Genomic DNA, 14,654 nt, shown 5'->3' on the forward strand with positions numbered 1-14,654 from the left:
GGCGAATTTGATTTTCTCCATTTGGAGAGATTCCGAGAGGTCGGACAGCCAGCGCAGCTTTGGGTGGTGCTGCTGACCGCCAGCCGAGCAGGATTCTACGGTGGGCGATCAGGGAGGCAAAGGCAAGGGCGTCCGCCCTCCTCCCCAGGAATAGATCTGGCTGGTCTGATACCCCGAAGACCGCCACTTTCGGGCATGGCTCCACCCTCATCCCCACCACTTTGGACATTGTCTCGAAGAAGGCTGTCCAGTACCCCGCAAGTCTGGAGCAAGACCAGAACATGTGGGCGTGGTTGGCCGGGCCTCCTTGGCACCGTTCACATCTATCCTCCACCTCCGGGAAGAACCTACTCATACGGGCTCTTGTTAAGTGGGCTCTATGTACCACTTTTAGCTGCGTCAGGCTGAGCCTTGCGCACGTGGAGGTGGAGTTGACCCGATGCAGTGCTTCGCTCCAAAGTCCCCACCCTATTGCAATCCCCAGGTCCTCCTCCCATTTCTTTCTGGTTGCGTCCAGTACGGTGTCGGCCCTCTCTGCCAGTCGGTCATACATGTCACTACAGTTTCCTTTATCTACTATGCTTGCGTCCAGTAACTCTTCCAGTAGTGTCTGTCGTGGCGGTTGTGGGTACGTCCTGGTCTCCTTTCGGAGGAAGTTTTTGAGTTGTAAATACCTTGGCTCGTTCCCCCTGGCTAGCTGGAATTTCTCTGTCAGTTCGTCCAGTGTTGCGATCCTGCCGTCCGTGTATAGGTCCCTGACTGTTAGTGTCCCTCCGTCCTGCCCCCACCTTGTGAAGGTGGTATCAGTCAGTGCTGGTGTGAACCTATGGTTGTTACAGATGGGAGTTTTGTCCGACATTTTGGTCAGGCCAAATTGCTGCCGTAGTTGGTTCCAAGATTGGAGGGTGGCTATCACCACTGGGCTGCTGGAGTGTTTTTTGGATGGGGATGGGAGTGCTGCCATGGCGAGGGCCTGGAGGGAGGTCCCCTGTTCCTATCCCCGTTTGCTCTCCCGCCTCTGTTAAGTGGTCCCCTCCACCCCCTGCCTGGCGCCTTCCCCCCTGTTGGGGGCACGCTACGGCCCTGCTTTGTTGCATGCCCCCGGCGCTAGCTTTCTTGCTAGTGCGGTGGCCCCCCTCTCGGGAGTTACTGTCTCGCTTCTCCCCTGCCCGGCCTCTGTGGTTTTCTGTCCGCTCTTCCCCCATCCTACCCTGCACTCCTCTCGCTTGCTCCCCCTTCTCCGCTACTCTCATTCCCTCGTGCTGGGGCCTGGTCTCCCACCTGAAGCGGTCCCTCAGGCAATGGTTTGCTTTTTGTTCAGGGTGCGCTCGCCGTGGCGGGGGTGCCTGGCGTTGCCTCACCCCTCCCCCCCCAACCCCCCATCGGCGTTTTGTTGCCCCTTGCCAGGGGCCCCTTATTTCAACCCCAGCTGTTGGTTTTCCAGCCCGTGTTCCTCGACGAACCTGTTTGCTTCGGCGGGGGCTGTGAAGAAATACTCTCTTTCTTGGTATGTGACCCAGAGTTTCGCTGGGTACAGCATACCAAAACGCACTTCGTTCTTGTGAAGAGCTGCTTTCGCTCTATTGAATTCGGTCTGTCTCCTGGCTCGGTCTGCCCCTATGTCCTCGTAAATTCTAATGGCGTGCCCTTCCCATTTGCAGGTTCTGTTTTTCCTGGCCCAGCGCAGGATTGTTTCCCTGTCTTGGTACCGGTGCAGTTTAGCTATAACTGCTCCCGGGTGATCCCCTGCCTTGGGCTTCGGACGCAGCGACCGGTGTGCTCTGTCCATTTCTGGTGGGTTGGGAAAGTTTTCCTCCCCACTAAGTTGCCCAGCATCTCAGCCACGTATGCCGTGGGGTTTCTACCCTCGATCCCCTCTGGTAGGCCCACTATCCTGACATTTTGCCTTCTCGAGCGGTTTTCCTGATCGTCCACTCTGCCCTTCAGGCTTCCCTGTGTTGTGCCCAGTCTCGCCACCTCCTTCTCCAGGGCCATGATCCGGTCGCTTTGGTCCCTGCCTTGGTCCGGGCTGCCGCTCGTCTTACCCTGCGCTCTCCTGCCGGGGAGGGGGCGTGGGGTCGTTGGTCGTTCCTGCTGGCTCGGTCCCCGCTTTGACCCGGGCTCATCCTGGCCTGCGCTATGCTGCCGTGCATGGGTGGGGGGGGCCGCCACCGGATCGCTCCGCTCCCGAGTGCCCAGTTCTCGCGAGATGCTTCTCGCGAGATTCATTCACTGGTGGAGATTCAGATATGCATATTTAAGGCTCATTTAAATATGTATTCGCCGGATTCTCCCGGGGTTCGAGATTCACCGGCCGTGCCTGGGAAACCTCGCCAGGGCACCATTTAGTTCTGATCCACACAAATGTGGACCAGTAGGGGCGGGTCTCCTAGGTCATTGGAGACCCTCAGGTGGTCAGCCATTGGGCAGGTGGTACCCTGGTACTCCTGCTGCTACCTGGGCACTTTGGCACAGCCACCCCAGCATCTTGGCACTGCCACCAGGGCACCCTGGCAGCGCCAAGGTGCCCAGGACCATGCCAGGGGTCAGACCCAGGGTTGCCTTGCTCATAATAGATGGGTGAGGGGGGGGGGGGTCACGAGGACTCTGGAAGAGGTGAAGTGGGGTGGGGGGATCAGGAGGCCAAGGTGGGGTTGCTGAGGGTGGTGGTGGTGGTGGGGATCGAATGATCAGGGCTGTCTTTAGAAATGGCGTTCCGATCTGCGAGTAGCCTTCCTGCACTGGCAAGTTCCTCGTCGTTTTGGTTGAATTGCGGCCGATGTATCTAACATGGATCTAATATTTAGTGTTCTCCCTGAGGCCTAAGCTACATTTAGTGAATGAATCATAAAAGGTTGCTTCGATTGACCAGCCAAACTAAATTAAAGGGGTAATTTGAACCAAACTCAATGGCTGTGAAACTGGTGGGTTTGAGTGTGCTCTAGTTTTATACTTCATCTTACTTTACTGTCCAGTGACTTCAATAGAGAGTAAGATTTGGGTGTGGTTTGACTCAGCCGCCCAACATGATCTTGTCAGCTTTACTCGGAAAGATATTTAAAATTACTCTGAAAGATATTTAAGAAAATAGAGTTCATTATCTGCTAGATCCAGTGAAGAATTTAGCCATTTCTTGGATATGATTCCCCTATTTCGCTATAGCTCAGATGTGCAAGGCTTCCACCGGGGTTTACAAAGTTGTGATTGAACATCGTGTGCTTAGCAACAGGAGCCAGCCATTCAGCCACTCCAGCAAGCTTATGGCTGATTTGTATCTTAACTCCATTTGCCTAACCAAAGTCCATCAATCTCAATTTTGAAACTTTCAGTTGGTCTGGCTTCAGTGGCTGTTTGGGGAAGAATGTTCCAAAATTCACTGACACACTTGTGAGAAAAAGTGCTTCCTGGCATTGCTCCTAAATGCTCTGGCTCTACGTCTAAGCTCATGCTGCCTTAGTTCTTAACTGAGAGGAAATAGTTTCTCACACTCTACTGTATCAAATCCTTCAATCATCCTGTGCACCTCAATTACATCACCCTTTAATCTTCTCCACTCAAGGTCAGGTCAGTCCTCAAAAATATAACTTTCTAGTACAGATCTCATTCTGGTGAATCTCTGCTATCACCCTTCCTGAAGTGAGTGCAGTACTCTGAATGCAAGAGAGAAATTGGCATGAATTTCTACAAGATTGTATAAGTATCCTCACTCGATATTGTTGCCATTTGGGGTCTTTGAATATAGGTGAATATAGGTTAAAATAATGCAATGGATGCGGGGGATTGTATTGGGCTGACGGAAGACTTGCTCACTGGTCAGGAAACCTGTGCCCCCCCGTCCCCCTCCGTCAGTTACCTGGGGGAGTCCCGACAGAATCAAGTGCCCTTCAGGCACTGAAGTGGCCACCATCAGGCCTTTCCTGCGATTGATGTCCTCAGTGGCAGAAATTGCACCCGCTAAGGGCTGCCAGCCAATCGGAGGCCAGCAGCTACTCTTTACCATCAGTGTCAGCAGGAGGGGGTGACAGCTGACTGCAATGCACCCAATAGAAGTCCAGCATCATTGTGGGAGCCCAGACCAAAGGTGAGTGAAGTCGGGATAGGAATTGCGTGGTCGGGGTCACAGGAGAGGGGAGGAATGAGGTCGGAGACAAGCTGAGGGGGTGGCTTTCAGAGTCTGGCATCAGGCCTTCCAACCTCTGACTTAAATCGGGGAAGGTTTTGTGCAGTATAAATTTAGGATCTGTATGTTGAATTATTTTTATTAACATCCACATATATAGGCGATAAATAGGCATGTTGGAAAGGCTAGCTGAACAAATGTCCATTCATAAAGACCCTGGCATTGGGAAATTGTCAAACAAGGCAATACTCCATTCAATACAAGAACTACCTAACTGTTTGCAATTAGTTTGTAGAATTTAAATAATTAAAGAGTACTCTCACCTTCTACTTCAAGGCGTACTGTGAACCTGCACTGGCCAGCGCGATTGACAGCTACACATTCATACATCCCAGCATCACTTTCCGTAACTGCATCAATAATGAGTGAGTGCACACCTTTTCCTGATACAAGCATCTTATGACCAATATCTTGTTGAACAGGTTGGCCATTTAAGTGCCACACAAGTTCTGGAGGAGGTAATCCACTGACCTGTAAATGCAACAATAAATGTGCTCATTAGGGTTCTGAAATACGCAACTTTTGAAATACATGTTTCACAAAGATTTTAGTATCATAATGCAATAATCAGCAGGGCACCAAGTTAAATGATGGGCTGTGCTGGTGCAAAAGTGTTTTTGTTACTTTTAGAAGAAATAGTGGGATGGATAACATCTGGAATTATGATTTTTCAGTTTCTGACCTACAATATAAAGAAGAAGCTAGGATGGATAATCTTAGAGAAGCTGATATGTAATTTGGATTTTGTACTGATAGCAATAGATAGACAGCAGATAAACTTTAAATTGAAACAGACAAAACTGGAAACACTGAGCATATCAGGTAGCATCTGTGGAGACAACTAACACATGGCATTTAATCTGCAATATCTTTTAGTTTTGATGAAGGACCTACGCCTGAACATTAACTTGTCTGTTTTCTTTACAGATTCTGTCCGTACTGTTGAGTGTTACCAGCAGATTCTATTTTTGATCCAGATTTCCAACATCTGCAATATGTATTTTCAATCCTGGGGATGGGGTAAAATGGCACAACCTAATTCTACGATTATCAGATTTAGATTTACGCACTAACTGCACAATATATATGAAACAAAAACACAGATTGTCCCACTTGTTTTCTCCATTGGTTTGTCGTAAACAAGTATCCTTTTGCAGTCATTTTTACACGGGGGATTGGAAGATCTTTCATTTGGGATTATGCACCTTGCAATCTATTCTGCAGAGCCCATACTGTTGAATTAACATGTTCTCATCTGGCTTCTGTAAAAAGCGAGGTGGGTAGAGCTTCTCTTGGATCGATGCGTTCTCATTTTCAAACTCTCTGGAGCTGAACTTGTGTCTATGGAAAGATTAAATTATTTGCATTATTGTGAAGATACTTAAAGATAACGCCATTTTTGAATGACGCCCTGATCGCTAGTCCTCCCACCATGGCCTCCAAATCACCCCCAACTTACCAATTAGGGGATCATTGAACCACCCGCACCCCACCTCAAAAAGGCATGGCACCCCGGCCCGATCCCCAGCACGGGTAAGATGCCACCTGGGCACCCGGGCTTTGCCCAACCACACAGGGGCTCCTCATCGCCCCCCCCCTCCCCCCCAAGTGCCAATATGCCTGGTCCGTATTTGTGGAAACCAGTAATAAACGGCGCTTGCTCCAGATCTCCGAAGTAATCCCGTTGGATCCCGTGCCTCGGGTAACTCCGGCGCAAACATATTTGAGTGAACTTAATTGTACATGTAAATAATCAAATCTGGTAACGTCTCGTGAGATCTTGAGAGTCGGGCACGACAAGGCCTTTAGATCGCGCCTTAAGTGTTGATGCTGGGACTGAATTGCGTGTAGATCAAGTTCCTGTTGGGGGCACTATTTCTGGAGAATTTCTGGACATGCTAATTGGCCAGCACACTGCCATGAGAATTCTCATTCCTGCCGGCGTCGGATTCGCCGGGGCCACAACTGGTGCTGGCGAGCTTGACAAGCTGGAGCTGCTTATAAGCACTGCACTCCCCACACACTCTCATTCCAGCCATGAAGATGGCCCAGAGAAGAGGAACACCAGGCATCACGGACACAGAGCTCGATACCATGTTGGATGCGATGGAAGAGAGGCAGGACACCCTCTTCCCCAGGGTGGGCAGGTGGTCCCCGCCCGCGGTCATCATGGGTGGGGGTGGCCGAGGCGGTCAGCGCTGTTAGCCTCACTGGCATGTCATGTCGCAAGAAGGGACAACCCCTTAGGGCAGCTCGGGTGAGCCACCTGTTCCCCTGGCTTCACTCCTGTCCCTCACTCCTCACATCACACCCCTACCCCCGTAGAGGCCAACCAAAATCCACCTGTCTGCATCTCCCTCAAATCCCACCCTGCACTAAATCCTTACACCTCTATTGTCCTCTTTGTCCAGGTGCCTTGCACACACATGCCACCAGCTACAGACTCCCCGTTTAACTTGCTTCCATGCATCTCACAATGTCTTTATGTGCCTCCTAGAAATAGACAACTGTGCCAGCCTAGCCCGAAACGCCCCACTTTCCAACGACTCATTAAACATGCTCAAAAGATAAGGAGCCAATTGCACCGGAAACTGTTTATAAAAATTCCGCTGGAAAAGCCGCCTGGCCCCCCCTCCTTGGCCCTAGAGAGCCCCTGATAAAAGGCCTCAAACACCTCATTTATTGTCTCATGGCTCCGTCACCAACTCCCGCCTGCCGCCCTCACCTGCCCAATTTCCCTTGTGCTGCCTGCAGCCATGGCTGATGGGCTAGCAGGTGACTCGCCTTCTCCCCATACTCATACTGCACCCCCCTTAGCCGGTGTAGCTGACCCACCCCCTTCCCCATTGTCAACCGATCAAACGGCCCCTGCAAATTATTTATTTCCACCAGCAATTCCCTTGTCGGGGCCACCGAGTACCTGCGATCCACCTCTACAATAACTTCCAGCAACCTCTGCCTCTCCTTCCTCTCAGCTCTATCTCTATGGGCTTTATACAAAATAACTCCCCGCTGATCCACCGCCTTCAATGCCTCCCAGAACGTGGCTTCAGAGGCCTCCTTGTTTTGATTGATCTCCATGTAGTTCTTAATCACCAATGCTACCTTGTCCAAAATGTTTTATCTGCCAAAAGCGCCGAATCCAACCTCCACCCTGGCCTCTGTGCCTGCCCTGTCCTAAACCTCGCATCCAAATAATGTGGTGCATGGTCCAAAATTACTATTCCTGCTTACTCAGCCCCCACAACCCCTGGCAGAACCGCCTTACCCTCCACAAAAAGATCGATACAGATGTATACCCAATGAACATGTGAGAAGAAGGAATATTCCCTCCTCCGCTGGGTGCGGAAACGTCAGTGGGCTCCTAATTGAGCTTGGGTATGAGGATGTCCAGAGGGGCAGTCTGGGTGGGTTCCCAGATGACTAGAGGCCTTCTGAGAACTTAAAGAACACAACTAGCAGTGTGAGCAAGCAGGAGCCTCTAAGTAGCACTAATGGGTGCGTTTAAAAGACAGACTGCCGCAATGAAAATTTGAACCATGCCACCCCAATCCTGAGGGGGACACTCTAAGTCCATGGACTTGGCACTAAGTCACGAGCTGCTACTGCTCCCTGCCAGGCAGCCATCCCCCAGCAAGCCCGATACTTTTCAATGTTTCTTCGGTGTTTTTGTTTATATAGCTTCCTGCTCCCCGCCTGTAGCCAACGTTTGTAAATACTTGTAGTAATCCACGCCCCCGAGACCGTCGCCTGAGAGGAGAGGAACATTGCGGCAAGGCGGAACATACTGTGTTCTTTTTATCTTTGATCCTTCAAAAAATATGGACTGCAAATACTCAATGATCCTGTGCCAAGTTTCAATTCAATCAGTTACAGTGGAAAATGAAATTCCCAATAAGAGAAGAGTGTGGCTTTACCTTTCTGCTGGTGATTGACACGCCTGCCACCTTTGGCTGTCTGAACTGTTTTGTTGCTGAAATAAAACCAGTTAAATAAATTTGAGATTTTAGTAGACACTTTTCTTTATACCACAAGCAGAATTTAGAAGATGTTTCTGAAACAGAAGGAAACCTTTAAACCCTTATCCGACCTTACAACAAGGACTACAGTTCAAAGAATACCTCAATGTCCAGAAACGGATGTTCTGAGGTGGTGAAAAATATCATAAAATGTGAATTTTTTCTTTTTATTGGTATTCATCAAATGAAAGATTGTGAATTAAACACTTCTGGACCTTGAATAGTACCAGAATTGTAGAATGGTTATAGCAGAAGGAGGCCATTCAGCCATTGACAGCTCTCAACAAGAGCAATTTATCCAGTCCCATTCCACCTTCCTTTCCCCATAGCCCAGCACATCAATTTCCTTCAGCTGCTTATTCAGTTCCCCTTTGAAAATCGCGATTGAATCTTCCTCCACCACCCTTTTCTGAATGCATTTCAAATCATAAACACTCGCTGTGTAAAACAAATTTTTCCTCATGCAAGCTTTGATTCTTTTGCCAATCACTTTAAATCATGTCCTCTAGTTCTCAATCTTCCTGCCAAGGGGAACCGTTTCTCATTGTCTACACTGTCTACATTCCTCATGATTTTAAATGACCTCTGTCAAACTGATGCACGATCAATGACCACCAAAACGAGGTTGTATTCCAACTGAAGGCTTTAATAAGCGAGATGGTTTCCCCCAGCAGCTCAGGTACAGAATGAAGGCTGCTGGGGCGGCACGGGCTCTTATACCCCGCCTAGCAGGGTGGAGCTACCATGCAGCTTGACCAATAGGAACATACAATATCTACCAATGGTGTTCCAGCATTACCAGGTACTGTAATACCGCTACACAGACTACCACATTCACCCCCTGTTAAAAAAGAGTCCGACGGGGGTGGTGGCCTGACAATACAGCATGGTAACGTGGTAGAAATTATAGTTACGGAGGTACCGTAATACCTCCGTACAGCGTTTTGTAACTATTTACAATTCTATTTACTATTTACAATTTATGATTCATAATTAACTATACACTATAAAATGAAGCAATCAGTCGATCAGGGGCCCTGGTCGTCCTCTGTGATCGTCAAAGCTTCGGTGGTGACTCCGATGGAGGCTCGGGCGTCTGTGACTCCGGGAGCGTGGCCTCGATCTCTGTGGCAGCTTCGACACCCCTAGACGGTGCTGGTGGGGAAAACGGTTGACCTGGGAAGGGAGCGTCTGCGGGGTGCGTCGGTGGGCGGGGGGCCGAGACGGTGCCGGCGGAAGGACCGACCCTCCTGTAAGGTGCCCCGGTGGAGGGGAGGGTGGGACTGGTGGCTGGGGTGTGCGTGGGGCTCCGGCGGGCGCCAGGTCTCGTAGGGAGACCGTATCTTGTCGGCCGTCGGGGTACGCCACGTAGGCGTACTGGGGGTTAGCGTGGAGAAGATGGACCCTCTCGACCAACGGGTCCGACTTGTGCGCCCGCATGTGTTTTCGGAGCAGGATGGGTCCGGGAGCTGCCAGCCAGGTCGGGAGCGAGGTCCCAGAGGAGGACTTCCTGGGGAAGACAAGGAGACGTTCGTGAGGTGTTTGGTTGGTTGTGGTACAAAGCAGTGACCGGATGGCATCCGGGAGGTCTTCCTGCCAGCGGGAGACTGGGAGAGTCCTGGACCATAGGGCCAGTAGGACGGTCTTCCAGACCGTTCCGTTCTCCCTCTCCACCTGTCCGTTACCCCGGGGTTTGTAACTGGTCGTCCTGCTCGAGGCGATGCCCTTGCTGAGCAGGAATTGACGCAGTTCGTCGCTCATAAAAGAGGACCCCCTATCACTATGTATGTAAGCGGGGAACCCGAACAGTGCAAAGATGCTATGGAGGGCCTTGAATGCAGTGTTTGCGGTCATGTCGGGGCAAGGGATGGCGAATGGGAATCCGGAGTACTCGTCAATCACGTTCAGGAAGTACGTGTTGCGGTCGGTGGAGAGGAGGGAGCCTTTGAAGTCCATGCTGAGGTGTTCAAAAGGCCTTTATCAGGTGCGTGTTCTCTGGCCGGTAGAAGTGCGGTTTGCATTCCGCGCAGATTTGGCAGTCCCTGGTGGCTGTCCTGACCTCCTCGATGAGTAGGGAAGGTTGCGGGTCTTGATAAAGTGGAAAAAGCGAGTGACCCCCGGGTGGCAGAGCTCCTCGTGGAGGGCTCGGAGGCGGTCCACTTATGCGTTGGCGCATGTGCCGCGGGACAGGGCATCAGGGGGCTCATTTAGCTTCCCGGGACGATACAAGATCTCGTAGTTGTAGATGGAGAGTTCGATCCTCCACCGCAAGATCTTATCGTTTTTTATCTTGTCCCGCTGTGCATTATCGAACATGAAAGCAACTGACGGTTGGTTATTGAGGAGAGTGAATCTCCTGCCGGCCAGGTAATGCTTCCAATGTCGCACAGCTTCTACTATGGCCTGGGCCTCCTTTTCGACTGAGGAGTGGCGGATTTCGGAAGCATGGAGGGTACGTGAGAAGAAGGCCACGGGTCTGCCGCTTGGTTGAGGGTGGCCGCCAGAGCTACGTCAGACACGTCGCTCTCGACCTGGAAGGGGAGGGACGCGTCAATGGCATGCATCGTGGCCTTTGCAATGTCTGCTTTGATGCGGCTGAAGGCCTGGCGGGCCTCTATCGACAGAGGAAAAGCTGTGGATTGGATCAGGGGACAGGCCTTGTCCGCACAGTTGGGGACCCACTGGGCATAGTAAGAAAAAAAACCTAGGCAGCGCTTCAGGGCCTTGGAGCAGTGAGGGAGGGGGAACTCCATAAGGGGGCGCATGCATTCAGGGTCGGGGCCTATAACTCCATTTCGCACTACGTAGCCGAGGATGGCTCGGCGGACGGTGCTAAACACGCAAGATTTATCCTTGTTGTATGTAAGGTTAAGGATCAAGGCGGTCTGGAGGAATTTTCGGAGGTTGGTGTCGTGGTCCTGCTGGTCGTGGCCGCAGATGGTGACATTATCGAGATACGTGAATGTTGCCCGTAAACCGTACCGGTCAACCATTCGGTCCATCTCGCGCTGGAAGACCGAGACCCCGTTGGTGACACCAAACGGAACCCTTAAGAAGTGATAGAGCCGCCCATCTGCCTCAAAGGCAGTGTATTTGCGGTCACTAGTGCAGATGGGGAGCTGGTGGTAGGTGGACTTAAGATCCACCGTGGAGAAGACCTTGTAATGCGTGATCCTGTTTACCAGGTCGGATATGCGGGGGAGAGGTCGGATATGCGGGGGAGAGGGTACGCGTCCAGTTGCGTAAACCTGTTGATGGTCTGACTGTAGTCGATGACCATCCTATGCTTCTCCCCGGTCTTTACCACCACTACTTGAGCTCTCCAGGGACTGTTGCTAGCTTCAATGACTCCTTCCCTCAGTAGCCTTTGGACCACTGACCTAATAAAGATCCGACCCTGGGCACTGTAGCGTCTGCTCCTGGTGGTGACGGGTTTGCAAACCGGGGTGAGCTTCGCAAACAGGGAAGGCGGATCGACCTTGAGGGTCGCGAGGCGGCAGACAGGAGGGGGGTATAGGGCTGCCGAATTTGAAAGTTAGACTTTGGAGATTACACTGGAAGTCTAAACCTAGGAGTGTGGCCGCATAGAGGTGGGGAACGGCGTAGAGCCGATAATTTTTAACCACCTTCCCTGGACTGTGAGGTTTGCTACACAAAACCCCTTTATCTCTACTGAGTGGGACCGAAGGCCAGGGAGATTTTTTGATTAACGGGGTGGATGAGGAGAAAAAAGCGCGTTACCGTGTCAGGCTGTATGAAGCTCTCCGTGCTCCCAGAGTCGATTAAGCAGGACGTCTCGTGCCTGTTGATTAGTACAGTTGTTGTGGCAGTTGAGAGTGTTCGAGGCCGGGACTGATCCAGGGTCACCAAAGCTAATCTCAGCAGTTGAGTGTTCTCTTCGGGTGGTGTGTAGTCAGCCGAACTGGGGTCTTGGGAGTCCATCCAAGTTGGCGGCTCCCATTGGTCGCACATGGCTGGGGGTGCACCAAATGGAGGCGCCCATCCATCGAACGTGGCGTCCGCGGGACAAGATGGCGGCGCCGGGGGGGCCGCACGTGGCCCTGGAGTAGGAAGATGGCAGTGCCCGTTGGCCGCACGGGGACCGTGGAGAGGTTTGTGGTGGCGGTCCGCATTCGCCGCGGCGACCGCAGCCACCACCCGGGCTGGCATACCACCACGAAGTGGCCTTTTTTACCGCATCCCTTGCAGGTGGATGCACGGGCCGGGCAGCGCTGCCGGGAGTGCTTGGCCTGCCCGCAAAAGTAGCAGCAGGGCCCCCTGCGGTTGCCAGGCCGCCTTGCAGCACAAGCTTGTGGGGGGGTGGGGGATGTCTCGGGGTCGGCTGCGGAGGGGTTCCACGCTGCCCAGGGGGCTGCCGCGCGGTCGGGAACATAAGCGCGGGCGTTTCTGGAGGCCACATCCAGGAAGCCTGCAAGGGCCTGTGCCTCTTTGAGGCCTAGGGTTTCTTTTTCCAGCAATCGCTGGCGGATTTGGGAGGACAGAATACCTGCCACGAAAGCGTCCCGGATCAAGAGTTATGTGTGGTCGCGCGCCGAAACTTGCGGGCAGCTACAGTTTCTCCCCAACACCAGGAGCGCACGGTAGAATTCTTCCAGCGATTCCCCAGGGATTTGTCGCCTCATTGCTAGCAGATGTCGGGCGTAGACCTGGTTTACCGGGCGAATACAATGTCCTTTTAGTAGCTCTATTGCTGCATCGAAGTCTTCCGCGTCCTCAATGAGGGTGTAAATTTCCGGGCTCACCCTCGAGTGCAGGACTTGCATTTTCTGTTCTCCCGTGGGTGCGTTTTCGGCCGTTCCGAGATATCTTTTAAAACACGCCAGCCAGTGCTTGAAGATTGCCGCTGAGTTCGCCGAGTGGGGGATGAGTTGCAGACACTCCGGCTTGATTCAAAGCTCCATCCTTTTAAATCTAGCTTATTAAATTGATGCACGATCAATGACCACTAAAACGAGGTTGTAGTCCAACTGAAGGCTTTAATAAGCTAGATGTTTCCCCCAGCAGCTCAGGTACAGAATGAAGGCTGCTGGGGCGGCATGGGCTCTTATACCCCGCCTAGCAGGGCGGGGCTACCATACAGCTTGACCAATAGGAACATACAATATCTACCAATGGTGTTCCAGCATTACCAGGTACCGTAATACCTCTACACAGACGACCACACAAACCTCCTCTCAACTTTCTCTAAATAAATCTTTATCAGTGTCACAAGTAGGCTTACATTAACACTGCAATGAAGTTACTGTGAGAATCCCCTAGTCCCCACGTTCCGGCGACTTTTCGGGTACACTGAGGGAGAATTCAGAATGTCCATATTACCTAACAGCATGTCTTTCAGGACTTGTGGGAGGAAACCGGAGCACCCGGAGGAAACCCACGCAGACATGGGGAGAACGTGCAGACTCCGCACAGACAGTGACCCAAGCCGGGATTCGAATCCGGGATCCTGGCGCTGTGAAGCAACAGTGCTAAGCACTGTGCTGCCCATGAGAACAATTCTAGCTTCTCTAATCTATTCATAGAACATACAACATAGAGTGCAGAAGGAGGCCATTCAGCCCATCGAGTCTGCACTGACCCACTTAAACCCTCACTTCCACCCTATCCCCGTAACCCAATAACCCTTCCTAACCTTTATTGGTCACTAAGGGCAATTTATCCTGGCCAATCCACCTAACCTGCACGTCTTTGGACTGTGGGAGGAAACCGGAGCACCCAGAGGAAACCCACACAGACACGGGGAGAACGTGCAGACTCCGCACAGACAGTGACCCAGCGGGGAATCAAACCTGGGACCCTGGTGCTGTGAAGCCATAGTGCTAACCACTTGTGCTACCGTGCTGCCCTTCAGCTTCATAGCTGTAGTCTCTCACCCCAAAACCATTCTTGTTAATCTTTTCTCATTTATAATTGTACCCTTTATTTTATATTGCTTCTCCTTGTTCTATCAAAACGTATTACTTTGCAATTCTCTAGCCAAGAAAAGCTAGTCAATCACGAGGCAAGTGTAGAAATGTTCCTTGATGGATGGATTTTGTAACAAACGTGCTATCGGAAGTTCAAAATTACCCACTGTATTGTGGGAGTTTTAACCTGTCAGGGTGGGTGGGCGTCATTGAGTGCTGGAGCTTAAAACATTAAAAAATGCTGGGAAGCTGATGGGAATCTGCTGGCTTCTGCATTTTACTGAAGCGTGTTCATGAACATGCAGGAAACCCCGCTAGGCAGACGGGTCTGCTGTTAACATATACTAAAAGCCAGTTGAACATCTTTTAGCATGAATTCTGGCTTTAGGGGCCAGTGCATGAGTTTCCCAGGTTTCTGGGAACGTGCCGGATTGAAATAGCTGAGAGGACAGCAGGGACTGACAGGACTGTACAATTGGCAGGCTGGAAAGCCTTTCAATACAGAGATAGCTGATACTTCGTCTAGGT

General features: G+C 51.5%; 1 protein-coding gene across 14 annotated transcripts in view; it reads right to left on the reverse strand.

The window, feature by feature from the left end:
* LOC140426973 (myotilin-like) overlaps positions 1-14,654 on the reverse strand; it is a 467,248-nt gene that overhangs the window by 22,723 nt on the left and 429,871 nt on the right. For all 14 annotated transcript variants that reach the window (XM_072512314.1, XM_072512317.1, XM_072512312.1 and 11 more), the window contains 3 exons: positions 8,098-8,153; positions 5,386-5,521; positions 4,444-4,651 (listed from right to left, as the gene is read on the reverse strand). In XM_072512314.1, coding sequence (XP_072368415.1) covers positions 4,444-4,651; positions 5,386-5,521; positions 8,098-8,153 — 400 coding nt within the window. The remainder of the gene's footprint in view (positions 1-4,443; positions 4,652-5,385; positions 5,522-8,097; positions 8,154-14,654) is intronic.

This window comes from Scyliorhinus torazame, chromosome 7, assembly GCF_047496885.1.
Source record: "Scyliorhinus torazame isolate Kashiwa2021f chromosome 7, sScyTor2.1, whole genome shotgun sequence".
Lineage (NCBI taxonomy): Eukaryota > Metazoa > Chordata > Chondrichthyes > Carcharhiniformes > Scyliorhinidae > Scyliorhinus > Scyliorhinus torazame.